Source organism: Globicephala melas, chromosome 16 (genome assembly GCF_963455315.2).
Source record: "Globicephala melas chromosome 16, mGloMel1.2, whole genome shotgun sequence".
Taxonomy (NCBI): domain Eukaryota; kingdom Metazoa; phylum Chordata; class Mammalia; order Artiodactyla; family Delphinidae; genus Globicephala; species Globicephala melas.
This window is the reverse complement of record NC_083329.1, coordinates 76575071-76602974: the sequence shown is the minus strand read 5'-3', so window position 1 is coordinate 76602974 and position 27904 is coordinate 76575071. Positions and strand designations below refer to the sequence as shown.

The 27904-nt window shown below is 44.0% G+C and overlaps 1 protein-coding gene and 1 pseudogene across 1 annotated transcript in view; both read left to right on the top strand.

The window, feature by feature from the left end:
* The first annotated feature begins 3327 nt into the window (after positions 1-3327).
* LOC115845749 (mitochondrial import inner membrane translocase subunit Tim8 A pseudogene) lies at positions 3328-3655 on the top strand (annotated as a pseudogene).
* A 7418-nt stretch (positions 3656-11073) lies between these two features.
* The window catches only part of RYR2 (ryanodine receptor 2), a 721218-nt gene continuing 704387 nt past the window's right edge, over positions 11074-27904 (top strand). The window contains exon 1 of the mRNA XM_060286446.1: positions 11074-11168. Coding sequence (XP_060142429.1) covers positions 11121-11168 — 48 coding nt within the window. The 5' untranslated portion in view covers positions 11074-11120. The remainder of the gene's footprint in view (positions 11169-27904) is intronic.

Sequence of the window (27904 nt, the reverse complement as noted above, 5' to 3'; positions counted from 1 at the left end):
GGGATTTAAGCAAATGATGTCCTGATTTGATGACATAAAATATATTTCTTTTCTTAAGGGATTGTAGACATTCTTGAGACCACCCTCTTAACCAAAGAATTGTAAAATTATGTACATATATCATATTAAAAAACAATTGTATGGAGGTTGAGGCCAAATCTGCTGGTTGCCTACCCAATGTTCACCTTCATTTTGTTTTTTTCCTTACCAAGGAGCCCTGATTTTCTTGAGGGCTGCAATGTAACCAGCTCAAACCTGTATTTCATAGCCTCTCATATAAAGAGAGGTGACTAAATTCTGGCTAATGAAATAGAAGTGAAAGTTTTTGGTGGGGATTCCAGGAAAGCTTCTTAAATGGTGGATTAACTCATATGGCTTTTGTCCTACTCTACACCCTCATTCCCATCTGGAACTTGGACCTGATGGCTGGTACTGAGCAGCCATTTTGCAACAATGAGACTTGATTTAATGAACTAAGGATAATGGAGCTGAAAGATAGAAGGAGGATGGCACATTAATAACATCATGGAGCCACTGTGCCAGTTTTGGACTGCCTAATTTTAGACAGTGTTACACAAGAGAAATGATCCCCGTGTGTCTAAGCCCTTGCTTTTTAGGTCTTTATTACTTATAACCAAAATAATTCTAAAAGATATTGGGGAAAGTTCAGTGCATTTGTGTTCTAGATGAGAACTTCCCAAAGAAACTCTTTATATTAATAACCATCATGGAAAAATTAGAAAAACCCTTACCTCTGAAGTTGTTGCACTGAACATACCATCTGACTGATTTTATTTTAGAGAATAGAAATAATTTCAGTTTTATTTAATTAATTAATTAATTAAAAAAATTTTTTATTTTTATTTTTTAAATTTATTTATTTTTAATGAACTAATTAATTAATATTTGGCTGCATTGGGTCTTCGTTGCTGCATGTGGGCTTTCTCTAGTTGCAGTGAGTGGGAGCTACTCTTCGTTGCGGTGAGCAGGCCTCTCATTGTGGTGGCTTCTCTTGTTGCAGAGCATGGGCTCTAGGCACGCAGGCTTCAGTAGTCGGGGCACACGGGCTTCAGTAGTTGTGGCTTGTGCGCTCTAGAGTGCAGGCTCAGTAGTTGTGGCTCACGGGCTTCGTTGCTCTGTGGCATGTGGGATCTTCCCAGATCAGGGCTCAAACCCGTGTCCTCTGCATTGGCAGGTGAATTCTTAACCACCAGGGAAGTCCCTAATTTCAGTTTTAAATTTAGCAGTTTTAAATGTAAATTACATACACACATACTCACAGTTTAACAAGTGTGTCCATATTCCAGGCATTGTGCTCCGTAAGTTATATTCATTATCTCATGTAATGTTCATAGCAATCTTGTGAGGTATTGTTATTACCCTCATCTTCTACATGGAGAAACAGAGGTTTAGACAATCAGGTAACTTCACAGTAAATGACAAAGAAGGGATTAGAAAAGAGTCTGTTTAGCTCCAAAGCCCACATTTATGATCACTACCTTGCCCTGTTTCCTGGCAGAGGACCAGATAAGCATGGGTCTGTTCGTTTTAGCCATTTACCAAGGGTGGTGTAACAAGAAATAAATATAATCCATCCAGTTGGACTTCCTAGAAAAACTCAACAGACAAAGAGAATTGATACTCATATGGAAGACTCCCAGTAGCCAGGAATTTGAAATGTACAGAGCAGGGAGATTCAGGTTAGATGTTAAAATGGGTAGCCACCTGGCCTCGTTGAAACCAGACTGAGTACACTAGATCCTTTTCCTGAAAAAAGTGATGGCTGTTCCCACTTGGAATGGGGCAGGATAGGTACTGTGTTTACTGGCCCCTTGACCTCATTGCCCACCATCCTCTCACTCCCTTGCTCTGCTCATTACGCTGCCCCTTCAATCATGCCATTGACCTCACAGATCTCGCACATACCAGTCTCTCTGCGTGAAATGCTCTTCCTCTAGATCCTATGAGGTTCATTACCTCACTTGATTAAAGTCACTGCTGCCATGGGGCTTCATCAGAGATGCCTTCCTTGACCATTTTATCTACAAAACAGTCTCTTCTATTATTCTCAGTTCCCTTATCCTGCTTTATATTTCTTCATAGCACTGAATGCTCCCGATGTATATATTTATCTGTATGTATCTACCTCCTGCCCTAGAATAAGCCCCATGGACATGGGGCCTGTGCTTTATTCACTAGGACAAGGTCTGGTACATAGTATATGCTCAATAAATATTTGCTGAATGAATGAATGAAGAGTGAGTTCTAAGAACCTGCTTCTGTCCTATGTTATTACATGAAAACCTGGAAGACACTAAATGGATTGGTCCTATTCTGGGACAGACTCTATATTCACAAAGGTTTTGGGGGTTACTTCTGCAATGTGAGCAACTAATGAATGATCTCCATGCAGGGGAAGTGATAGACAGAAGAGTGTTTTAACATGGAATCTTCTTAAAAGGAAAATGAAACTGGAGAGTCATGTGCAAAGTGGTAGCAGTGACTAGCAGCCACTTTGCACCTAAGAAGAAATTGATTCTTAATTATTACCTATGAAGAATGAACATGATAAAGGAGATACACTGTCTCTGCCTCTTGGTGGTTGTTAGTGCCTTTGTGGGTATACTATCCTTAGACACATAACTGTAATCCTGGACGATACAGGATGAAGAGTTGTGATTCCCAGGAGAGAGAATCTCTGGCAAGAGTAACCCAAATCCCAGAAGTAGGTTTTGAATTACTCTTTGGAGGGTGGAACAGATTTTGACAGGATTTTCTGGCCCTAGCCGGCAGAAGAAACAGCATAAGAAAAGGCATGGCCGATTAATGCATACATATTATCTGGGAAACAGTGATTTGCTTTGGAGCCAGAACAAGGGAGTCCTTGGAAATAAATATTGAAAAGGTTTGCAGGGGGCTCTGTCTCAGTGGGCCTCTAATGCCAGGCTGAGGGGTTTGAATGCAATATGGTAAGTGTCTGGGAACCATTCTTCAATGGCTCCAGTTCTTACCCAGCGGGGAAGTGACAAGATGGAAACATTATTATATGAGGTTATTCTGGTGGGAGTCTGGAAGATGACTCACGGTGGTAAAGAACAAAAGCCAGGAAGACTGGTTGCAAAGTTAGTGAAATAATTTGGGATGTAAAGACAAGAATCAGGAAGGCATCTTTTTACCCATAAAAAGACACTGTTGTTGGGTGATGAAGGTAAGGGAATACCTTAGTCTGCTCGAGCTGCCTTAATAAAAATCCTAGAGGGCCGCGGAGACACGTGAAGGCCGGTGAGTCGGTGCAGAGTTCGTCTCGGCACGCGTGGCCGCATTGGGATGGAGTCCTCCTTGTCTTCCTCCGCAGTGGGTTTGGGCTCGGTCGACCCTCAGCTGCAGCATTTCACCGAGGTAGAGACTCAGAAGCAGCGCTTCCAGCAGCTGGTGCACCAGATGACGGAACTTTGTTGGGAAAAGTGCATGGACAAGCCTGAGCCAAAGTTGGACAGTCGGGCTGAGGCCTGTTTCGTGAACTGCGTTGAGTGCTTCATTGATACAAGCCAATTCATCTTGAATCGACTGGAACAGACCCAGAAATCCAAGGCAGTCTTCTCAGAAAGCCTTTCTGACTGACTTGAGTATGACCTCTTTGGAAAAGGAAGGTAGTTCAAGAAATGAAGAGCAGTTGATGGGATGGTTGAAGAAAAGGCTGTGAGGGGATCGGCTCCCACCTTTGTCACTCTTGGGACATCCTGTCATCTGAGAATGAACAAAGACCGATTTTTGTGGGGGGGGTGGTTTGAGGGTCAAATGTGTTTGGGGTTGTGTTTTTTAATGCTAATCTTGGGAAAACAATTGACAGATGAATGGAAGACTCTACTAGATGTGTATTACTGTATGTGGGACGATGCTTTCCTCATAGTCTCATTAACTGCTCCCTACAATTTTTTTTTTAACATCTTTATTGGGGTATAATTGCTTTACAATGGTGTGTTAGTTTCTGCTTTATAACAAAGTGAATCAGTCATACATAAACATATGTTCCCATATGTCTTCCCTCTTGCATCTCCCTCCCTCCCACCCTCCCTATCCCACCCCTCCAGGCTGTCACAAAGCACCGAGCCAATATCCCTGTGCCATGCGGCTGCTTCCCACTAGCTATCTACCTTACTACGTTTGTTAGTGTGTATATGTCCGTGACTCTCTCTCACCCTGTCACAGCTTACCCTTCCCTCTCCCCATAACCTCAAGTCCGTTCTCTAGGAGGTCTGCATCTTTATTCCTGCCTTACCCCTAGGTTCTTCATGACATTTTTTTTCCCTTAAATTCCATATATATGTGTTAGCATACGGTATTTGTCTTTTTCTTTGTGACTTACTTCACTCTGTATGACAGACTCTAGGTCTATCCACCTCATTACAAATAGCTCAATTTCATTTCTTTTTATGGCTGAGTAATATTCCATTGTATATATGTGCCACATCTTCTTTATCAGTTTATCTGATCATGGGCACTTAGGTTGCTTCCATGTCCTGGCTATTGTAAATAGAGCTGCAATGAACATTTTGGTACATGACTCTTTTTGAATTTTGGTTTTCTCAGGGTATATGCCCAGTAGTGGGATTGCTGGGTCATATGGTAGTTCTATTTGTAGTTTTTTAAGGAACCTCCATACTGTTCTCCATAGTGGCTGAGGCAATTCACATTCCCACCAGCAGTGCAAGAGTGTTCCCTTTTCTCCACACCCTCTCCAGCATTTATTGTTTGTAGATTTTTTGATGATGGCCATTCTGACTGGTGTGAGATGATATCTCATTGTAGTTTTGATTTGCATTTCTCTAATGATTAATGATGTTGAGCATTCTTTCATGTGTTTATTAGCAGTCTGTATATCTTCTTTGGAGAAATGTCTATTTAGGTCTTCTGCCCATTTTTGGCCTACAATTTTAATAGTGGAACTGCTCTATAGTTTGATAGTGGGACCACATAGGTAATAATCTGTTATTTGTTGGATTCCTTTCAGATTTCTGGAGAGATCGATAGACATCTTTGTGTCTCTCAGAAAGGGCAGCAGTGGGGGAAAGAGTAATTTGGTACTTCACTGTAGGCCTCCTTATCTAGTGTTTGATTATCAGTGCTGGAAAAAAATGTATGGATTATTCATACAGTACATTTCACCTTTCTAGGTTATCTCCCTCCCTTATACTGTGATTCACTTAAATATCTATCTGTAAAGTACAGTCTTGGGCTAGTACAGGTAGCCTGAGAGTCTAGAGGCCTTTAGTTAAAGGAATCTAGCCAGCGAACATAATTCTCATACTAAACTGCCACAAGGAAGAAGTTAACTTACCCTGTATGTCAGGGTCCAAAAAGATTTAAAGATGTGCCTAAATGAAAAAATAAGTTATAAAGATTTAGGCCAGTCAAAAACTAACAGCAGTTTCAGGTAGAGGTGCATGCCTAATGTAAATCAGCATAGTTTCCATTTACTGCGTTCTTTTAATCACTGAAATAAAAGCTTCTACAAGAAAAAAAAAAATCCCATAGACTGGATAGTTTAAACAGTAGAAAATTATTTCTTGCAGTTCTGGAGGCTGGGAAGTCCAGGATCAAGGTGCTTGAAAAGTAGTTTCCATTCTGAGTGTACTCTTCTTTTGGCTTGTAGATGGCTGCCATCTCACTGTGTAATTGCATGACCTTTTCCTTTTTCCCCCTCTTCCTTTTTTCTTTTTGTAAAAAATAAATTTATTTATTTATTTTTGGCTGCGTTGGGTCTCCTTTGCTGCACAAGGGCTTTCTCTAGTTGCAGCGAGGGAGGGCTACTCTTCGTTGTGGTGCACAGGCCTCTCACCAAGGTGGCTTCTCTTGTAGCGGAGCACGGGCTCTAGGTGCGCAGGCTTCAGTAGTTGTGGCACATGGGCTCAGTAGTTGTGGCTCGAGGGCTCTACAGTGCAGGCTCAGTAGTTGTGGCACACGGGCTTAGTTGCTCCACGGCATGTGGGATCTTCCCGGACCAGGGCTTGAACCTGTGTCCCCTGCGTTGGCAGGTGGATTCTTAACCACTGCGCCACCAGGGAAGCCCCTCTTCCTTTTCTTATAAGAGCACTAATCACATCATGGGCACATGATCCATCCATCCGTCATGATCCATCTAAACTTAATTACTTCCCAAAGGCTCTACCTCCAAATATCATCATTCGGGGGTTAGGTGTCAGTGTATGAATTTTGGGGACCCACAGACATTCAACCCATACTAGGAGGGAATCAAAGAGGATGATTAGGTTTTGGATCTGAGCTGTGGTACAATATGAATAGTCAAACCAGGAGGAGGATCTGCCTTAGGGGGTATGTGATAGTCACAGTGACCTACTTGTGAAGACACTGAGGTGATTTGGGTTAGGAATGTCTTTGGGGAGCCCACACCTCCTCAGGCACACTTCTTTCAGTAGAGAAGGTGATTAATTAGCAAACTTTTTGTTATGTAGGGTCAACGCTCTCTGTGAAGTCAAGGGCTCTGTTGACCCCCAAAGATAGATCGCCTTCACTTTTGTCATCTATATTCAGTTCAGTCCTGACCCTGGATATCAGAAGACTAATTATAGTTTGGGGCTTCATAATTTTTAGATTGTAATTTTAAGATCAATCTAGGGAATTGATGAGGTAGTGATGAATAACGTTCAAGTCTGCAAAAATGGATTTCCCCTAAGAATCCAAACTATGGAGGAGGGCATGAGTTGGATTTTAATTTTTTTTTTAATTTTTAAAGCTTTTAAATGTTTTGGCCATGCCAGGCAACCTGTGGGAATCTTAGTTCGCCGACCAGGCATCAAACCCGTGCCCCCTGCATTGGAAGCGCACAGCCTTAACGACTGGACCGCCAGGGAAATCCCATGAGTTAGATTTTATTTCTGAGCTATAGTAATCCTTGTCTCCTTCTCCAGAACTCACTTGGCACTCCAAGAGCTAGCAGGACTCCTAAGGTTGGCTTGAAACCAGCAATCAATCTCCTGCGGCTGCCAGAGCCTTGTTTTTAGTTCCTGCTAGTCTAGACTCTTCTTGTGTTTTTCTTGCTGGGGTCTGGGAGGAGTAATAGCACAAAACGGTGATAAAGAGCTCAGGTTTGGCGTCTTCAGACCCAGGCCTCACCACTCAGCAGCTGAGTAATCTTGTGTAAGTCTTGGTCTCTTTTTTTCTAAAATGGCATTTGCTGTGGAGATGAAAAGAAATAATAAAAATAAAGTGCCTGGAGTGCAATAAATAGTCAATGAGCCTTTATCATCATCATCATCATCGTGACCCTTGACGTTATTTCCAGCCCTGTTGTCCTGGGGGCCAGCTTGCGGTGAGTACCTGGGATCTACCGGTGTTTATTTTTAGTTCAGGTGTGCATTGTAACTACAGTATTTTAGAATACATACAATAAAAGATGTAAACAAGACGGCGATTTTCTGAAATTTTGGTCTGTTAAGTTCTGAAATGCAATAAGAAGAAATGCTATGAAACCTTCCCTGGAAATACTGAAACTGGAAATCTGAGTTAACGCGGAAAGGGCTTAATCTCTAGATGCGAGGGCTTCTCCAATAGTAATTTTATAATGACCCACTGACAATCCCAGAGGCTCTCACTTCCGCATTAAGGTCTTTAACTTATGTGATCTTAATGGAAAGAAGCTGAATTAAAATAACACTGAGTATTTTAGCTGACTTTCATAGAAACCTTGAAGAAGAAGTTAATTTTCTAATGCTTGTGTACATCACCGGTGAACTTAGTTAAATTGGAAGGCAAAATGAAAAATTTTACATTTGTCTCAATTTCTTCTCCTTTAAGGATGTCTAAAGTTCTGCCAAGTGAACAGTGGGCTCTGCTGGCCCATTCTTGATTAGGTGGCTGTAGAAAAAATATCTTAATTAAAAAAATAAAAAGAAATATGATTTTTTCCCCTCTCTTGCATGACATAAAATGGATCATAAAGAAAAACACTTCACAAACTTGGACTAAAAGTATGGAAATATCATCCTCTAAACTGTTTTATATTCTGATTAGTAAAGTCCTGAAATGGAGTGTTATGGGATACACAACACCTATTCCAATAAAGCAATATTAAGATGATAAATTTCAGTAACAAAAAGCAAAGTAGACTATTATACATAATATGCATTTAGAAAAAAGAAATATTTTGTAAAAGTTACAAACCTCATAGATATCAAGTATTGGATGCTTATGAAAGTTCTAAATAAACAAAATATTTTTTCTATTTTGTGAACCAGAGTTCTGTGTCTGTGAAAATGTGTACTTGCTAATCCCTTATAATTTAAGACTATAATAAGAATTAAAGACTTGAAACAGAAACTTTAAGCTGTATCCAAATTATATTTGTTTCTCTCAATTAAAATTATATTTAAAATTGAGATTAGTTCTCATTCTATCATTCTATGATCTTTTCAGTCAAAACCAATTTTTCTTGCTACAGTTGTTCATCAGAAGAAGAGACTAGGAAATCAGACATAAATGACACCAGCCAGAACAAATCTTAAAAAATACTGTGAGTAAAAAATTTCCATAGTTTTTAATAGCTTTAGTAGTTTTCTCATAAAAATTATTTCAATTTTTATAATCATTAAATATATGAAAAAATCAGAGTACCCCCAATAATATTACACCCATATACTCACCACCAGTGTTAAACCACTTGCTATACTTGCTTTAGTTCTCCTTTTAAAAATAAATACGTATCATTCTCAAACATGTTTTTATATATTTAGTACAGATTGGAGGTCCATAAACCTCACAGTATTCTATTTTTGTGTGTTTTTATTTTTCGGTACGCGGGCCTCTCACTGTTGTGGTCTCTCCCATTGCGGAGCACAGGCTCCGGATGCGCAGGCTCAGCGGCCATGGCTCATGGGCCCAGCCGCTCCGCGGCATGTGGGATCCTCCCGGACCGGGGCACGAACCCGTGTCCCCTGCATCGGCAGGCAGACTCTCAACCACTGCGCCACCAGGGAAGACCTATTTTTGTGTTTTAAAGTCCATAAAAAGGGTATGTTTTGTAACCATCCTCTTCTCTGTTTGCTGTCGAAGACTCTATATGGTGAATAATAATCATTGGGTACTTAGGCCATTTAGAATTATATATCACTTCTGTTGAGAGAATTAATAAAATACCAAATATAGCTCTTGTTAGAAAAGTTTACAGCCTAGTTAAAATGCCAAAACGAAAATCTGGTGAGTTAGAGTTTTTATAATAGTTTACCTAACATATGTGTAGGAGGGAGTAGTTCCACATACAGTACAGATGTTTGTTTTAATTAAGAATAAAATACTTGGAAAGGGGACAATTTGATATGTCATAAATTTGGAAGATCAAATTATTTAACATAAAATGAAGAATCAATTTCAGAATAAAGCCCTTCCTCATGGGGGACTTTGAGATCCCTGATTGCTCATTTAGTGGTTCCTAGGAGTAAAAATTCATGTAAACTATGCCTTAAGAGTTGGTTAGTCATTATGGATCAATATACAAGAATATGTCAAGTACTTTGGTAAGATGATTACTATCGTAAGATAGAGCAGACCATTACTAGTCTCACCAGGAGGGACAGTATTTATAGGCATATTCTTTATGTTATTCATTCGGCTGGAAATATGCAAAACTAGCTCGGTAAGTATAAAGTTCATGAAAGTTGAAAATAAGACGTTAAGGTGCATAGAACTTACAGGCAGATTTTAATAACTAATTATATGCTGCAAAATGTGCAGTGTAGGTAAATTGATGAAAAACCTTCACAGTGTCTGCATCTTCGGAGGATTGACATTTGCAACTTTTGTTTTGCATATCCTTATTTTTAAGTATCTTAAATGAACGAGTCGTGCACTAGGAGCAAGAGATAAGTGCTTTCTTATCCAAATTGTCTCAGACCCTGTATTTTCTTAGTCACAGCCGTTTGTTACACGGCAACTTGGAGGGTAACTGCACGGAGGATTGCGGGAACTAGATATTGATACCAGTGGTGAAACGCTCGAGTTTATTCAGAAATAAATGGCTTTATAGTGAGGACAGCAGATACCATAGTCCGAGTTTAGACCGCCTCAGTGATTCATACTGATATCATCCCATCCTTTATCGCAAGTCCTTGTTAAGGTTTGCATTTCTAATCTAGAGTAGAAACTCCGGTCTGTTTATACTGCAGTGTCTGGCATAGGCATTCGCCACGTATTTGTTGAATGAATTTGTTAAAGTTCTGCGTACCATGCATTCTGCTTGGTTGATCTGTGAGAAGCATGGTGCACCGGCACTAGGTACTGAAGAATTCTCATGCTGATTAGGAACAGAGGTAATCCAAGTTTAAAATACCATGTGTTGTGTCACCTTTACTTGGAGGTGACTCACTCCAGGCATCCGGGTGAAAGATGATTCTTGCCTGCGATCCGAAATGCTGTGGAAGTTACCGCGGTAGCCCTTTCCAGGAGAAAGGAATGCCGAGCCCAGGTTTCGAAGGTCAGAAGGGGCAGGTGCAGCAGCCCAGGGGAACAGAAGGGCGCAGGTGGAAGGCTGCCGGCTCGTCGGGTGCGCTTCGGCCGCGATACCCGGCGCGGCCAGTAAGCGGCGCTGGGCCTCGAGTTTGGAGGCCCCGAGGAGCGGGCTGCGGATTACCTGCAGCAGAGGGGAGCCGGCGAGCTCCTCCCCGCCCGCCCGCCCCCAGTCCCCGCCCCCAACGCGGCACTCAGCGCGGCTCCGCGGGCTCCACGCACTCGCTCGGAGGAGCCGGGGCAGAGCAGTCTGCCTGCTGCAGGCCGGACGCGCGAAGCAGGCGCGGCGGGGTTGCGGGGCCGCCTGCCCTCGTCCTCCGGGCCGGGTCGCTCTCCTCCCGCACAGTGCGGCGCAGGGAGGCTCCCGCCTCGGCTGCCCCCACCCGCGCCTCCTCCTCCGCTCTGCAGGCGGGGACCGCCTGGCGCTCGGCGCCCAGCAGCCGCGGCCCCCTCCCGCCCCCGGCTCCGGGCAGCAGCAGCAGCAACAGCCGCCGCCGCCGCCGCAGCAGCAGCAGCAGGAGACAGCGCGAGGGGCTGCCGCCGCCAGCGCCGCCGGGCTCCGCGGGGCTCGGGAGCCTGCCCCGGCCAGAAGGCGCGGAGCCATGGCCGATGGGGGCGAGGGAGAGGATGAGATCCAGTTCCTGCGAACTGTAAGTGCCGCGCGTCTCGGCTTCCCCGGGGATCAGGGGGAGCCAGGGCATCCACCGACTGGGTCCGGGCAGTGGGACACGCGGGCGGGCCGGCGGCTGCCCCCGGGGATACGGGAGGAGCCGGGCACCCCTCGGGGGGCGCAGGTGTGCGTGCTGGGGCGAGGGAAGGGAGGGTGCGTGTCCGTGCGCGCGTGTGTAAAGCCCGGGGACCGAGCGCGGCCGGAGCGTGGCGAGCGGGCGGGCGGCGCACGGGCTGGGTCCCGGGGCGCCTCGGAGCTGCGGGAGTCGGGGGACGCGGGGGCGGCCGGTCGGGCCTGTCCGGTCGGTGGGGCTGGGATCTTCCGGGCAGCCAGGGGCAGGGTGGAGACCCGGTGGCCCGTGGGGCGCGGGGGCCGGCGGGGACGCGGGCAGTCGCCCGGAATTCCGCCGCGGCGCGGTTTCTCGGGCTTGACCCGCGCGCCATCACGCAACCCAGGGATTCGCCTACTTGGCGTGGCCGGGGCCGGGGAGGCGGGGCAGGATGTGCCCCCAAGTCGAGGTGCTGTGCAGGGGAGGGGGAGTCGCCTCCGTGGACACCGCGGTGCCTGGGGTTGGGGCCATTGGTGGTGCTGTGATTGCTCGCAGAACGTGGAAGGGATGGGAAGCGAGTGTGTGTGTGCGTGCACGCGCGCGCGGGGGTGGCGGGGGACAACGCGAACGTGTCGTTCTCTAAATGTTGGCTTATTGAACGCTGAGTGCAGCAAAGTGTGTGCGTGTGTGTGGGTAAGGGCAGGGTGGCTGCCCGGAATTTCCACACTGGGTGGCAGCAGGGGAAGGTTGGCTCCACTCTAATACAGTTTTTTCTCCGTAAGTACCTATTGGCACTGCTCCTTCCTGTCGCTGATTTGTTCGAACGCTGCAGGTACTTCTCAGGCTAAGGCTTTGCTCACCTCGAAGCTGGGACTGGAGAGCCCCTTGGCAAAAGAAAATGCCATAACTTCTTGTCAAGAGCACCTGGTTAGCGTTTGCAGCATCCTTTTGGTCTTTCCTTTCCCTGCACTTGTATCCTTCTCTCTGAAGGATATTCCCTTACAGGATTCCCCGTCATCATCCCCCCCACCCCCAGGACTGCAGCTTCTCCTGGCTCTTCTTTCCCCAGCAGTGAAAAAGCTGCCACTGCCCAGTTACAGTTACCTCCACAATCACAGAAAGTAAGAGAGATATTTACGTTTTGAGATATTAACCAGATAGCAACTTTTAGGTGTGAAAGTAGCCTAGATGACGCATTTGGGGGCTGAACAAGTGAAAACAGTACACTTGTCCAAGAACATTTGTAAGTGGCCAGTTTTTCCATTTTGCTCTTCTAATTTTTTTTTTTTTTTGGCACTCCGTTTTGCTTTGCGGGGGTAGGGCGGGGAGCCTTTCGAAAGGATAAAATCCAGGGTACGCATCAGATGGCGACTGATTTGACCTAACAGCTGGGCATCATGAACCATTACATGTGCTGTTGGTGGTACTACCGGTCCACCACCCAACTCTGAAGAGCCAGTTCACCAAAACCTTGCTCATGGGGAATATTGTAAGCCTACTAGGAATACAGTTTACTTTTTTTTTTTAGTGGAAAACTGTGTATATGGTTTTTAAATAACTAATAAAAAGCCCTATGAAAAGATGTTTCTCAGTACCATGACATTTTTTGTTTGGGTGGATAAAATATTTAGTTGCTGTGTAATTCTTAAATTCATTTTTTTTTTTCAAATGCCATAGGGTTAAAATTAGCTAGAAAATTTTGGAAGGCTCTGTGCACTCAAGGGCTTCCTGCAAGCTTAAATGTTAAGCCGAGCTCATGGAGGTGGTGTTATCAGAATACTTAATGGGGGCCGAGCTAATGTGCTTGCTGATGGGGTTCTGTACATATAAAGTAATGTTAAGTCTGTGCCCCTGGACAGCTGCCTGTCAGCCCCAGTGACACCTTTGATAAGTGGCTGCTGGGTAGAGATCTGGCAGCCCTGGGCTGGGATTTTTCTTTTAATAAAACATCCGTAGGTTGTTGTGCTGATGATAAATGACCTTGAAGGAAGTAGCATGGTGGAGCAGGGGAGTTTTTTTTTGGTGTGGCAAGAACATCTAAGAGGAAAACATGCCTTCCCCTCTGTATTTTACAGTTTCAGTGCAGAAATTCTCAAACCCTTTACTATTCCTCTGTCTGCTGCCTTTGCTCCTTTCCATTTTATTCTCTTAACCGGAGAATGTTGTTGGTTCAGAAATGTTAATGGAGTTAGGAATGGAGAGGATGTAGTTTTTAGCGGTAAATCCATCTGTGTTTTTTTTCCTGGAGCATTTTTTTTTCCTCTGTTGCGTCCAGTCTTGTCAGTATGAGGTTCTTCTTCTAATTCTTTTTTTTTTTTTTTTTTAAGTAGCCCAGGGAGCATTAACAACCTGTACCTCTACGTAAAACGGTTACAGATTATGGATAAAGCTGTTGTGCTTAAAAAAAGTGTTAGTCATTAAGAGGCCATAATGGTGAATTTCACTGGCCATTTCATATATTCTGAGTAGAGCACCTTAAGTAGTCTCTTGGATTTTTATTCAAGCATCGCAGCTCACTGAAGAATCTTTGGAATCTTTCTGTCCACAGGAAGTTTTCTTCTTCATTCTTCTGGAAGAGGTTTGTAATCACTGTCAAGGGAAGCAGAGGTGAAATCTTTAATGGACTGTGTCCGTGAGTTATGTCTGCTGCTGTGACTTAATTCTTCATTTGTGAATGAGGGTCTTTTCACTGTATTTAGCCGCTACTGGTCCCTCTCCCAGCTCTTTTCCATTATGTAATTGTGAGTTTGCTAACATTCCTTTCAAATGGTTACATAGATGAAAGATCATCTTCCATTCAGTGGCTTTCCCACCAGCTAGAAGCAGGCCCACTCTGATGTGTTTATCTTTTTTTTTTTAATCTATCTATTTATTTATTTTGGCTGCGTTGGGCCTTCATTGCTGCGCGCAGACTTTCTCTAGTTGCGGCAAGCGGGGGCTACTCTTCGTTGCGGTGCGCGGGCTCTAGGCGTGCGGGCTTCAGTAGTTGTGGCTCTCGGGCTCTAGAGCACAGGCTCAGTAGTTGCGGTGCACAGGCTTAGTTGCTCCATGGCATGTCGGATCTTTCCGGACCAGGGCTCGAACCCGTGTCCCCTGCATTGGCAGGTGGATTCTTAACCACTGCACCACCAGGGAAGTCCCTGATGTGTTTATCTTTGAGAGAAATTAAGAATACATATGTGTAAACTCTGGACGTGCTGGGACACTTAGAAGAATCCTATCATAAAATATGCCTTCAGCCCATAACGGATTTATTCACTGTCATTTCCAAACATATCCATGATTTGGAATGTGTTGTTTATTTTATTTTAAAAAATGTCCTTAACTTACCAATATAGCAATGAACTGGAATTCCTTGACTTTAAGAAAACCATGATGTAAAATAACCTTTGTCTGGAGTTGATTTTTCTAAGTACTTTGCCTTTCTTTTGTGTAAGCACAGTGAAGTTACTCTGGCGATATACTGTGTCATGTAATTTTGCGTTTATGCATAGGTTGAGACTTCAAACTTAGTCCTGGCTGCAAAAATTATTCTGATAGGAATGCTTTGAGCTTTCCTCTGGCCTTCCTTTGCAGAGTGAGCTGTTTCACCGTACATTTCTTCCCAGTGCTTCCACATCTTGCTTGCTATTGATAGGAAGCATCTTAGAAAGGATTTAGCAGTTAATGGTAATAATCATAAAGTATAAATGCCACTGCACAACACGGTGAAATAGATCAGGCTGGAATGTGTAACCCCAGTTTGTAGAGGTCCAGGAAGGTTAATTGTACCAAGTCAGTTGCTCAGCAGTGCAGAACCAAGACTAAAACTCAGATCTTAGGATGATGTCCTTTCCAGGAGAGAAAGCCTGCTTTATCAGCTGCTGAAGCATGTTTTTGGTTCACAGGAGACAAACGGGACACAATCACAGAGTACAAACGAAAAGATTCTGGGTGAGCCCTTTCTGCTCCCCTGATACTGAAGGCATGAGGATCTTTTGATAGATAGGCACTGTGGTATTTTTTCAAGGAACTGATGGAAAGCCCACCCAGGCTTCTTTTTTCATGTATTTTTCTTAATCTAGAAATTAGTGTGTACACATTGGCAGGAAGGGCAGGATCTGAAACACTTAGGGCGCTAATTTATTTGACATTCTATCTTGTTTGTCCTCTGGCTTTAGATAAGTGTTTTTATCAAGGCTGAATTACCAGAGAAAGGATTACAACTTCTGGGTGACTGTGATTCTGTAAATAGCCCTTGGGGAAGAAGAAGATGTGATGAGGCACACGTTTGTCTCCTGAAACCCTGACATTATGGAGATATTTTGTTAATTTAGAAAAACATTTGTCAAACACTTTCTATGTGCATGGTGTGATAGTAGGTGTTAGGGAAGCATTCGAAATAAGGAAAAAAGTGGTCTGCAATTATAATTGCAAAGAAAAGATTTAGAGCCTGGTGTGGAACAGCTAGAAGGAAAAAGCACATGTAGAAACTCTAGGATATTTGGGTAGGAAGAGACCTTTGGAAAATGTTATCTGAGACCTTCGGAAAATGTTATCTTGTCTACTCCTGCGTCTCCCTCCCCTGTCATCTTGCAGATAAGGAAAAGCTCAGAGAGGTGAAATGATTTGGCCCAGTGTCACACTCCAGGTTAGTGGCTGTCTTGGTTTGGGCCGCTATAACAGAATACCACAGACTGGGTGGCTTAAACAGCAAACGTATATTTCTCATGGTTCTGGAGGTTGGGGAGGCCAAGATCAAGGTGTCAGCAGATCCAGTGTGTGATGAGGGCTCCTTCCTGGTTTGCAGATGGCTGTCTTCTTGTCGTATCCTCATTTGGCCAAAAGAGAAATCATCTCTCTTGTGTTTCTTCTTATAAGGGCACTAATCCCTTTCATGGGGGTCCCACTCTCATGACCTAATTACCTCCCCCACTTCCCGATACCCCACCTTGGGAGTTAGGATTTCAATATAGGAAACATGGGGGGACGCAAACATTCAGCCCATAATAGCAGCAGTAGAGTAATGCAAAGGGTGTGAAAAATCTCTGAAGAATTGCCAAAAAGCTAGTTCATCAGCACACCATTCTTCTTTGTAGAGTAGATCTAAACCCACCTGTCCCATTTTATGCTTATCGTTACCTTCACAGGGTTCACTGTCTAAATCTACCCTCTTGTCCTTCTAGCTGCTGACAAGGATGTTTTGTCCCTCCTTTCTAAAGCTGCAGTCCCTCGTGTGTCCTAGATCTCAGCACAGTACTTGCTCGCTGGTCCAGGACTGGAATCTTGCATGAATTCCATCCTTTCTCTGCCTCCTTCTCCACTTGTTCCTTCTGGTTGATCTTGAAGCATGCTAATTTCTCCCATCTTAACATTTCTTTGTTTGACTCCGAGACCATTATCTAGCTGCTCAACTCCTCCAGATGTGGTCTCCACCCACTGCTTGTCTCCAAGCTGCCTGGTAATTGTTACCTAGCTTCTCTTGTTAAAATCACTTTAGTAGGTGATATTACCAGTGATCGCCTCGCTTCTGTGCCAAATCTAAACATTCCTCTCTACCCCTATTCCTTTAGCCCTCAGAAACTCTACTAATCTTGCTCTCCTTTTTGAAGCTCCTCTGTTTGGCTTTGGAGCTAGGATATATTGAGTTATTTTTATACATTTACGATCATGCTTTTTGGGGGTTCTTTTCACTCCGTCTACTCTTAGTCTTTGGTTGTCCCAAAAAATACTGTCCTATTTCTAGTTCTTGCTCTTCTGCCTTCGTGAGCTTATCTGTGCCACAAAGTCTGGGATCCTTGGAATAACAGAGTTTGAAAAGCCTTAACAATCGCTTCATCCAGCTCTGGGAGCCAGAGGAATGCCAGGAACTTTCCCAAAGCCATTTCTTCCTGTAGAAGAAAGCCACCCAGATCTGACAGCCTTTGGGCTCTCATTTCCAGCTGCCACGGCCTCTGTGTTAACTCCCCTCCTACTTCTGGACACACTGTCCTGAGCACACATGTATTCTGTCCCCCGAGTAGCTCTTCCTCCTGGTGGCTCTGCGCTGGCCATGGCTTGGAAGCACCAGTGTGATCCACATCTCCAGAAGACCTAGGTCTGAGGCCTGAATCCACCAGGACCTAGCTTATGGACTTGAGAAAATGTTAAAAAATTCCTTAAAACCTAAAGATAATATTAGGCATCTCAGAGGGATTGTTTAAGATCATATGATAGAATTTATGTGCAAAAACCTGTTACAGAGCTCGGCTCATGGTACGTGCTCAGTGCATTTGTTTAGTTCTTTCTGATCCCTTCGTATCTAATTTGTCATCATCTCCTATCGTGATTTCCCTGGCAACCTAGCTCAGGTTTAGATTTCTTTCGTACCCCAGTACTTGTTCTAGCCTTCATCCTTCCCCTCTCCTCCAGCCACTGAAGCCTCCCTTGAATTCTCTTGCCATTTGCATCCCCCTAATACCCTTGTGTGCTCGCCACCACTCCTCAGTTCCAGGTTCCTGTCACACCCAGTCTGACTTCTCTCCCAGGTTCAGGACCTTCTATAATCTGATTCTTGACACCTTACTTGGGTTCCCCATCCTGCAAAATGTCAGCCTTGTGAGGAGATACTGAGAGGAAGGTGACTGAGACAAGTGACTAAGGCGAGAAAGAGGATAAAGGAAGGATGAAGTGAGTCTGAGTGATTGGGGCTGCCCGGGAGAGACCCTGGGTTCCTGTCAGAATCCGTACTCTTTTTCTTTTTTTTTTTTCAGTTTATTTATGCTTGTGTTGGGTCTTCGTTTCTGTGCAAGGGCTTTCTCTAGTTGTGGCAAGCGGGGGCCACTCTTCATCGTGGTGCGCGGGCCTCTCACTATCGCGGCCTCTCTTGTTGCGGAGCACAGGCTCCAGACGCGCAGGCTCAGTAGTTGTGGCTCACTAGCCCAGTTGCTCCGCGGCATGTGGGATCTTCCCAGACCAGGGCTCGAACCCGTGTCCCCTGCATTGGCAGGCAGATTTTCAACCACTGTGCCACCAGGGAAGCCTATCAGAATCCGTACTCTTCACGTGATAAGCTTCTAGGTGGTGAGGTGACTTCCAGGGCATCACAGGGGCATCCAGTGCAGTGGTTTTATCCACTTACTTTCATCTTTATTTTTTAATTTAATTTAATTTTATTATTACTTTTTTTTTTACTTTCATCTTTATTAATCATGGGAAGAACATTGGAACGGGGACTCTGCCAGTCAGTGGTTGTGTGACCTCGGGATTGGCGGGGTCCCATAAGAATCCTTTCAGGAACCGTACAGTGGGGACTTAGTTACCTCTGAGGGGCTCTCTGCCATGTTAAGAGTCCTGGGGTCAGCCGGACTCAAACTATTTAGAAGAATGAGTGTAATAAAAACCTTGCCCTGGAACTGGACATGCGTACTTTGTTTTTTTTTGTTTTACAATATCATCCATTGTCATTTATTTGTAATAAGCAATCAAACAAATACATTAGATTCAGAATCTAGAAGCTGAAAGCTTATTTTACATATTATCTTTTTTCCCTTATTCTTTCAACACATACATATTTTGTACCTACGATGTGCTGTGCGTAACAAGAGCCTAAGCTATTACTGTGGATTAAAAAAATTACATGTAAATAATTGGCTGCTTAGAAGTTCACAGACAAATAAATGGCCCGTAGCACAGTGTAGAACATCACGTAATACATTTTGTGAACGCATGTTGGACGTGCACACTGTGAATGATGCTGGCGTCCGTGGATATTCTCATCCTGGTGGGTCACAGCATCGGCAGCTAAACTGTGATCGTCTTCCTCTCCATGGTGTCAGCTTTGAAGTGCTTCTCTGGCTTCCCGTTATTACTTGGGCCGGTGAAGACTTGACCCATATTTCTGGGGCTTCCTAAAATGTGATAGATAGTTGACCCAGATAAAAGGTGTTCTTCCTGCTTCCTGTGGCCCAGTAAAAGTCCTCTAGTGATGTTTCTGTAGTGAAGCGGAAACCTGAAGCTCTCCCTGTTGCTGACCTGGAGTGTTCAGAAGGACCGGCATGTGGTTACCTCCACGCCCGTTATCCAAACAGAGTTCTGTCCAGAGAGTGGGAGCCACTGACACGTGTGCCCAGGTGAGACCTCCACTAGGTGGCTATGCCCAGGCACCTACTGTCACCAAGCGATCATCAGTATTTGCCAGTTTCCTGAAGAAAACCTCAAATCTCGCTGGGGACCTAAGGCAGTTGCAGGGCAAAGTGAGTGGAACAGCAGAAAGTGCTGTAGGAGCTCAGAGGATGATGGAGCCTTGCTGGGTCTGGGAAGGGTGGAGGCAGGAGTTTCCTGATCAGTGCTGTGGGCGACACTTGTCCACGGGGATAAACACTTCTTAGTGTGATTGTTGAGCCAGGGACACAGGCCCACCATCGCCATCACCCTGGGAGGAAGGACGAGTCTATGTGGTCAATTTATTTTTTTCTACTACGGTAAGTACTTTTTTTTTTCCTTAAAGAAGTTTGTTATTTTAAAAGCTTTTTGGCACACTGGTTCCACTTCTAATGAAATTTTTAATTGTCTTATTTCCCTCTGAATTTAGAACCAGACTCATAAAGTTCACATGAATCTGAATTTCACTCGTATTTAATACATAACCAAAGACGTAAAGTAAAAGATACATTTTGAGAGCACAAAGAAAAAGAGATTAGAGAAAAGGAAAAATTCCAGGAAATAAATCAAATCCTTAGTGTTGAGTAAACTGGGCCCCTATTAAAATAGGTACTGAGGGCTTCCCTGGTGGCGCAGTGGTTGAGAGTCCGCCTGCCGATGCAGGAGACACGGGTTCGTGCCCCGGTAAGGGAGGATCCCATATACCGCGGAGTGGCTGGGCCCGTGAGCCATGGCCGCTGAGCCTGCGCGTCCGGAGCCTGTTCTCCGCAATGGGAGAGGCCACAACAGTGAGAGGTCCGCGTACCGCAAAAAAAAAAAAAAAAAATAGGTACTGAGCGTCACACTGAGCTTCTAGCCGTTAAAAGTTGTGCTCACTTATTTTCCACAGTGGGTTTATGGTGATCAGAATATGACTTCTTTTAAATTTCACTAGAGTCTGTATTTATTTCACATTAAAAGAAATTTTGGACAGACACACACACAAAAGAAAGATAGTAAGATAATACTCCATATTTCTTTTTACCAAATTTTGACCGTAAAGTACTTCAGGGACACGTACAATTATGAACCCATCGGGTAGAGCCCAGTTTCTTTCCCTGCCTTTCAGAGAAGAACAGCATATTGAAGGATGATTGGGGTACTTGAAACATTTAGCAGAGACACACGGTCGCCCACACTCACTGGATTGAATCCTCGGTGCTCTTCTACCTCTGGACACATCTGACATGATTTGAAATGTCCATAAAGCAGTGCCCACAGTTGGGAGTTACGATCAGCTTACAAGTTCTGGCTTATAGGTTCAGTGACACATGAGGAGAACATTTGCTCTTGAGTTACAGACAAATGAAAAAGCTGGGATGAATTGTTTCAGATTGATGGCTGTCAAAGAAGTTTAAGGCATCCAGTTCCACCGCTGTCCTCCTTGTGACAGTAAAGGGGGCCATCATTTCCTGAAGATGGGGTATTATTATTGAGTTCAAAGGTCTTGCTGCTGCTACAGAGAACAGCATCACTCAGAAAAGCCTGCAAAATCAGCCTAGCTTGAGTCCTACTCACGCAAAAGAGGACGCATGAACGAGGAAAGAAGAGGGAATTGTGGTCTCACCCCTTCCCTCTTCAGCGCCCTGTTTTCTTTCTTTTCTCCCCGTGGGACTGCTTTAGTACCTCTCTCTCTATCTATCTGATTGAGGTACAGTTCATATACACAGTTATGTTAGTTTCAGGTGTACAACATAATGATATATTTGTATTGCCAAATGATCACCACAATGTCTAGTTAACATCCATTACCACATGTGATGAGACCCTGTAAGATCTTCTCTTGTAGCAACTTTCAAATACACAATACAGTAGTGTTAACTATAGTCACCATGCTGTAAGTTACGTCCCCAGGACTTAATTTATTTTATAACTAGAGGTTCGTACCTTTTGACCCCCTTCACCCATTTCACCACACCCCCCATTGCCCCTAGTAACCACCAGTCTTTTCGCTGTGAGTGTGGTTGTTTTGTTTTTAGATTCTATATATAAATGAGGTCATACTGTATTTGTCTTTGTCTGACTTATTTCACTTAGCATATACCCTCAAGGTCTGTCTGCGTTGTTGCAAATGATGAGATTTGATTCTTTTTATGGCAGAGTAATATTCCATTGTGTGTGTGTGTATACATATATATAATACCACATTTTCTTTATCCATTCATTCATCGATGGACACTTAGGTTGTTTCCATGTCTTGGATATTGTAGATAATGCTGCAGTGAACATGGGGGTGCAGATAACTTTTTGAGTTAGTGCTATTGTTCCATTCAGATAAATACCCAGAAGTGGGGTTTTTAGATCATATGTTAGTTCTATTTTCATTTTTTGAGGAGCCTCCATACGGTTTTCTGTAGTGGCTGCATCAGTTTACATTCACACCAGCAGTGCACAACGTTTTCTTTTCTCTGCATCCTCACCAACACTTGTTATTTCTTGTCTTTCTGATAATAGCCATTCCAACAGGTGTGACATGATATCTCAGTGTAGTTTTTTCTTGTGTGTGTGTAGTAATCTTGCTTTTATTTATTTTTTAAATGAATGGTTAATTTTATCTTTTCCAGTTTTATTGAAATATAGTTGACTTACAGTACTGTGTAAGTTCAAAGTGTACAGCATAATGATTTCACTACATACATCATGAAATGATTATCACAATAAGTTTAGTGAACATCCATCATCTTATACAGATACAAAAATCAAAGACATAGAAAAAAATTTTTTACCGTGGGATGAAAACTCAGGATTTACTCTTAACAACTTTCATATATAACATACATCGCTGTAGTTTTGATCCATCATTTCTTTGGGTTCGTTTTGAAATATTCGTTGACTACCTACTATGTGCCAAGCACCAGGCTGGGTGCTGGGACCCAAGTATCTCTGAGCTTGTTCCTGAGTTTCTTATGTCTCTGGTGGGTGGGATGGGGAATGTGGAGAGAGTGAACATGAGGTGGAGAACTGGTGTGGGAGAGGATGCTGAAGAGGGAGGGATCCGTGCCTGGTAATTAGGATGGTCCAAGGCTTCATGGAAGGGGGCAGCATTTACAGGTGCAGAATTTTCAGACTGTAAAGGGACTTCTGATCTACCTCCATGATTTGTGGTGATGGAAAATGAAAGGGCCTCAGGTCTGCTGACTGTCATTTATTTGGCTCGGGATAGCCACCATGCAAATGATTCTGGGAGCAATTCATTTGGTCCATAAAGCAGTTGACTGCTGTTGTACAGACCAAGAAACTGAGCTGCAGACAGTGAAATTACTTACTCAAGGGTAGTTCGTGAGTAAGCGATGTTGGCGGTGAGCCCAAGGTCTTTCTGATGCCCAAACCCTCTTCTTCCCTTCCCTCCTTCCTTGTTTCCTTCCAGTCGTTAGGGAAAATTATGAGAGACTGAATTTGGCCAGTAGAAAAAAAGAATTGAGGGTGCCCCGTCTACCTCACTCGCTCATTTGAGTTATCTCTGCCTTGCGTTTATCTTTGAGCCGTTTTACAACTCTGTAAGTTGTAGAGAACTGATGGTAATGGTTCCTGGATGTTGGATTCTTGATCAGAGAAAATGCAGATTGTATCTGGTGGAATGCAGGTGGGGATATGGAGCAGTTTGGCACTTAGCGAGCAAATTCGTTTCAGTTTTCCTGATGGGTGCATGTATTTGTATGCTCTTTGGATTTTCCTTTGAACGTGTGGTAACATCATACTGGTTCTTGCATTTAATGATGAATTCAGTAAAATCTTAAACACGTGTTCATTTTACATTCGTTTGAGTGTTGTTTTTACCTGTAAAAAAATACCTTTAATGTCACTCATATGCCCTTTAAAGATGGATAGGATTTTGATGAATTGGGCTGAGGAGGTGGGCAGACAGGGTCCCAGGGGAGAAGGGGTGTGAGTAGAGGCATTGGGTCGGTACTCTCTGTTTTCTCATCCCTGACGCTTGTTTTCACTTGTCTCTGCCCTGCTGTGTGTCCAGCAGGCTCCTGTTTCCGCTGGGCGCTGGGAGATGTCCCCTCCCCTTGTCCCCTCAGATTGAGGGCTGGTACCAGCTTCCCACTGGGGCTGGTCACTAGGTGTCTCTCCGCCTCTGTCGGGCCCTATCACCCTCCACGCCCACTCCTTGGTCCCTGCCTTAAATGCCTTTCAAAGAAGCCCTTTGAGATTTCTGTTTCCTTTCTTGGCAAGACTCTGATGGAAACATCCAGAAACACACGGAGCCATGTTTGGGAAAGAGACTCTGAGAGTGTGTGCTGGGGTAATCCTGGGAGGGTGGGAACCTTGAGGCCACCAGGGACAGGGATTTATGCTTAATTCACAAGGTAAGAAGAGGCCTTGAAGTGATTTTTTTTTCCCCTCCTCTCTAGGGAGGGAAATGGGTCAGAGCTGTCTGTTAGGAAGATTGATGTGGTAGCAATTTATAAGATAAATTGAGATATAGAGAGATTAGAGAGAGACCGGAGCTGAGATGCCTGTTAGGGACAGTCACCGTGGAGTTGGCGCAAGATGATTCAGTCTGAGTTTGCATGGTGTTTGTGGGAATGAAAAGGAGGGGGAGGTTTAGAGATGCCATGGGGGAGGGATGTACAGGACTGACTGGTAACTGATTCGATGTGAGGAGAAGAAAAAGACAAGGATGAGCTTAGGAGACTCGAAGAAATGTGGCCCAAATGCAGGTTTTAAGGGAAGGCAGTGGGATTCGTTTGGGACATCCTGATTTTGAGGTACATTATGGACAGACGTGCATCCCCCTCCAAATGATACAGTAGGAGTCTTAACCCTCAGGACCTCAGAATGTGGTCTCCTGTGGAGACAGGGTCTTTACAGAGATAGTGAAGTTAAAATGAGGGCATAAGGGTGGGCCCTAATCCAATACGACCTGATGTCTTTATAAAAAAGGGGAAATTGGGACTCAGACACGTGAAGAGGAAAGCTGATGTGAAGACACACATGGAGCAGGCCACGTGAGGACAGATGCCTTGGAGCCGTGCATCTCCGAGTCAGGAGATGCCGACGGCCTCCAGAAGCCAAGAGGGAGGCCTGGAACAGATTCTCCCTCACAGCCTCAGAAGGAAGCAGCCCTGCTGACACCCCGATCTCACACTTCTGGCCTCCAGAGTTGGGAGGCCATGCATTTCTGTGAAGCTGTCCAGCTGTGGTGCTTTGTTAGAGCAGTCCTAGGAAACAATACAACGGGCAAAGCTGCAAACGTGGATGTCGTGTTTGTAAGAGAGGATGGGCCTCGAGAGACCTAGGCCCATCCTCTTAGGTCGCCATTGGTGTGATAGCAAAGCCACGAAAATGGGTAGGATCTCAGACAAGGAGCACGTAGAAACAGAGGTGGATGATGCAGGAGAGCTCTTTCCCCACCCACCCATCGGTGAGAAGGAGGAAGAGCAGAGGTGGTAGCTTGAGGGGGGAGCAAGGTTGACAGAAAGTTACTGATTATTTCCCTATAAAAAAATTTTTTTTAAACTTTATTTTTATTGGAATACAGTTGCTTTACAACGTTGTGTTAGTTTCTGCTGTACAGCACAGTGAATCAGTTATAGGTATACATATATCCACTTTTTTGTTTCACGTGGGAGAGACCACAGTCTAGGTTATGGTGGAAAAGGTATAATTGTTGGAGCAAGAGCCTAGGTACAGGCCAGGCTAGAGACTGCTCCGTCCTCCACCTGCCACCATAATTGGGCACACAAATAAACAGATGCATCCCCTCTTTTAGCGGATAATTACGTACTGCTTTACCTAATCTGAGAGCACACGCTATTTTGGTTTGGTTTTCAGTTAGCTTTGCAAAATTTCATTTTCTGCTGGGGACCTTGCAGCAAGCAATCAGAATTAGAGCTTCGCTGGTTCTAAGCTGGGCGCATTCTGTTTGGTGTTGCACAGTGTCGGTGATTAAATAATCCAGCTAGCATATCTCACTAGGACGAATGGGAGAAGTTCATCTTGCTAGTGGTTTTATTTTTTTCCCGTAGCTACTGATTCGGAAAGATTGCGGGGTTTGTATACGTATTTACAAATAACTTTTAGCAAATGGAATATATGAGAACAATTTTCTGACAGCTCAATCAGGGGAACATGTCAAAATATCTTAGGAAACAAAATGATTCTGCTCATAGCAGCTGCCCTTGGCTGTCCTACTGTGATACATAGTTTAGCTGGCTAAGTAAATTTCTGTAATGTTTCAGAAAATTAAGCAATTTGCATTTTTCTGAGATATTTTAATTCCCATAAGACTTACATTTTAATGTAATTGGCAGTATACCGCATATACAATTTATAGCTTGCAAAGCTCTGTTTTTTAAAAAAATTTGAACAGTAAAGGTACATAGCATTTAAATGTGCAAATCCCAGTCGGTTTCTTACTTAACACCAGTGATAGAAAAGTAAAAGCTTTCAACATATCTGTGCTTCACAACAAAGGATTATCTTAATCTCTTCAGTACCTCAGTCATTGCCCACCACGCTTTATTAAAAGGAAACTCCTTTTGAGATGATGGTTATGATAGGGTCTTCTCAGCTAGCCAGACCACATGCTGACCATGCATCCGGCAGAATTAAAAGTACGTCACCTTTTGCCCCTGTCAAATTAGATACATTTTACTTTCCCTAATGTATATAGATATGTAATATATATATGTATACGACAAATGTCAATTAAATTTCTATAATCTGTAACTTTTTAAGACCTTTCTTCAATCAGTAATGTACTAGGTGAAGTGTTCAGTCATGTTCTTGGCTTCTCAGTCTCTTCTTGCCCACCTGTGCCCAGGGCTGCCAGGATTTGCTGGGCGTGAGAGGTCCTCATAGTTTGAAGGTCAAGGAGTCTACCTTTCTACTCTTCCACGTGCCAGAATTAAATTTGAGAATGGGCCCTCACTCAGACTTACCCAATCACACATATTCAGTTCTCACCCCTTTCTTAGGGAATGAAATCACTCTTGTGCAAATGTAAAAGAGGGTTTGGGAAACTAAGGGAGGGAAAAGAGGGGTGGGACCGAATAATCTGGAGGCTTCTTCCTCTCTAACCCCTGGGACTCTACCATCTTTCCGCCTGGTTACACTGCTTATGGGTACTGGTCCAGAGAAGGGGAGATGAGGCAGTAACACTCAAGCACAAGTTAGATGATGGGGAAATAGCTTCCCAACATTTTCATTATAGAATGATAAAGAAACGGCCCTATCTACTGTCGGTGGAACATCTTCTAGTTTTGGTCCTGCCAAGGACATTTTCTACAGAACAAAATTTTGAGAATTTCATACGATTGGCAGAACAAGAAATAGGGCATAAGTTCTAACAAACAAAAATATTGCTCTGGAAAGGCCCGAAGCAAGGCCATGTATGTCAGTAGAAAATGGTGCCAGTGATTCCGTAACGATACCAGTTTCCTGCAGTCACGCAGTGGGGATGGAGCAGAGAGATCACTTCTCCATTTCTCTCTACATGTGGGCAGACTGAAGCCCAGAGTTTTGTAGGAGGGGGTGCTATGTATATAGATAACCCAGATGACTGAGGATAAAGATACAGAAGTGGATTTTAAGATCTCAGCACTAGAGATGGTTTATGGTGTTGCCCTCTAATATGAATCATGGAGCAAACTAAAATCTGACCAAAAGAGCCTGCTAAATAAATCAAGGAGAAGGCCTTGCAAGTCTTTGTGGAAGGGAGAAAATGAGTAATGGCACCTTCTTCCGCTTGTTCAGACCATCAGGAGTCAAGAACTCTGCTTAACATAGCGGGACAGCTTCCAAGCAGGGGGGCCCAATACTGTGGCTAAATGGAGTCTTTTTTTTTTTTTTTGACATGGTAAGTTTGTTTGTTTATTTATTTATTTATGGCTGCGTTGGGTCTTCCTTGCTGCATGCGGGCTTTGTCTAGATGTGGCGAGCAGGGGCTACTCTTCATTGTGGTGCGTGGGCTTCTCAGTGCGGTGGCTTCTCTTGTTGTGGAGCATGGGCTCTAGGCACGCGGGTTTCAGTAGTTGCAGCACGCGGGCTCAGTAGTTGTGGCTCGCGGGCTCTAGAGCACAGGCTCAGTAGTTGTGGTGCGTGGGCTTAGTTGCTCCGTGGCATGTAGGATCCTCCTGGACCAGGGCTCGAACCCGTGTCCCCTGCATTGGCAGGGGGATTCTTAACCACTGCGCCACCAGGGAAACCCAGTGGAGTCTATTTTTAAGGTTAGATAAATTCAGCCAATTTTTATGGGCAGGGGAAAATTATTGCTCAACTGTTTTTGATAAGATTCTGTTATGCCATGAACTGAAATACTGAGAGCAGAACAGGTTTTCATATGAGTGAGGAAGAGAGAAGAAAAACTACTACAAATTATAGGAGACGGAGGCTATATTTTGGGGGGTAGGTGATGAATTAATAAGTTTTCAGGCTTTCATTTTTATTTACTTCCACAGTTGGCTTGTGGTTTCTCCAATTCATCATAAAGGCTATAAATATTGGATTGACCGTATGTTAGGCTGATGTTTTCATTGAATGGTGATATTATGAAGGTA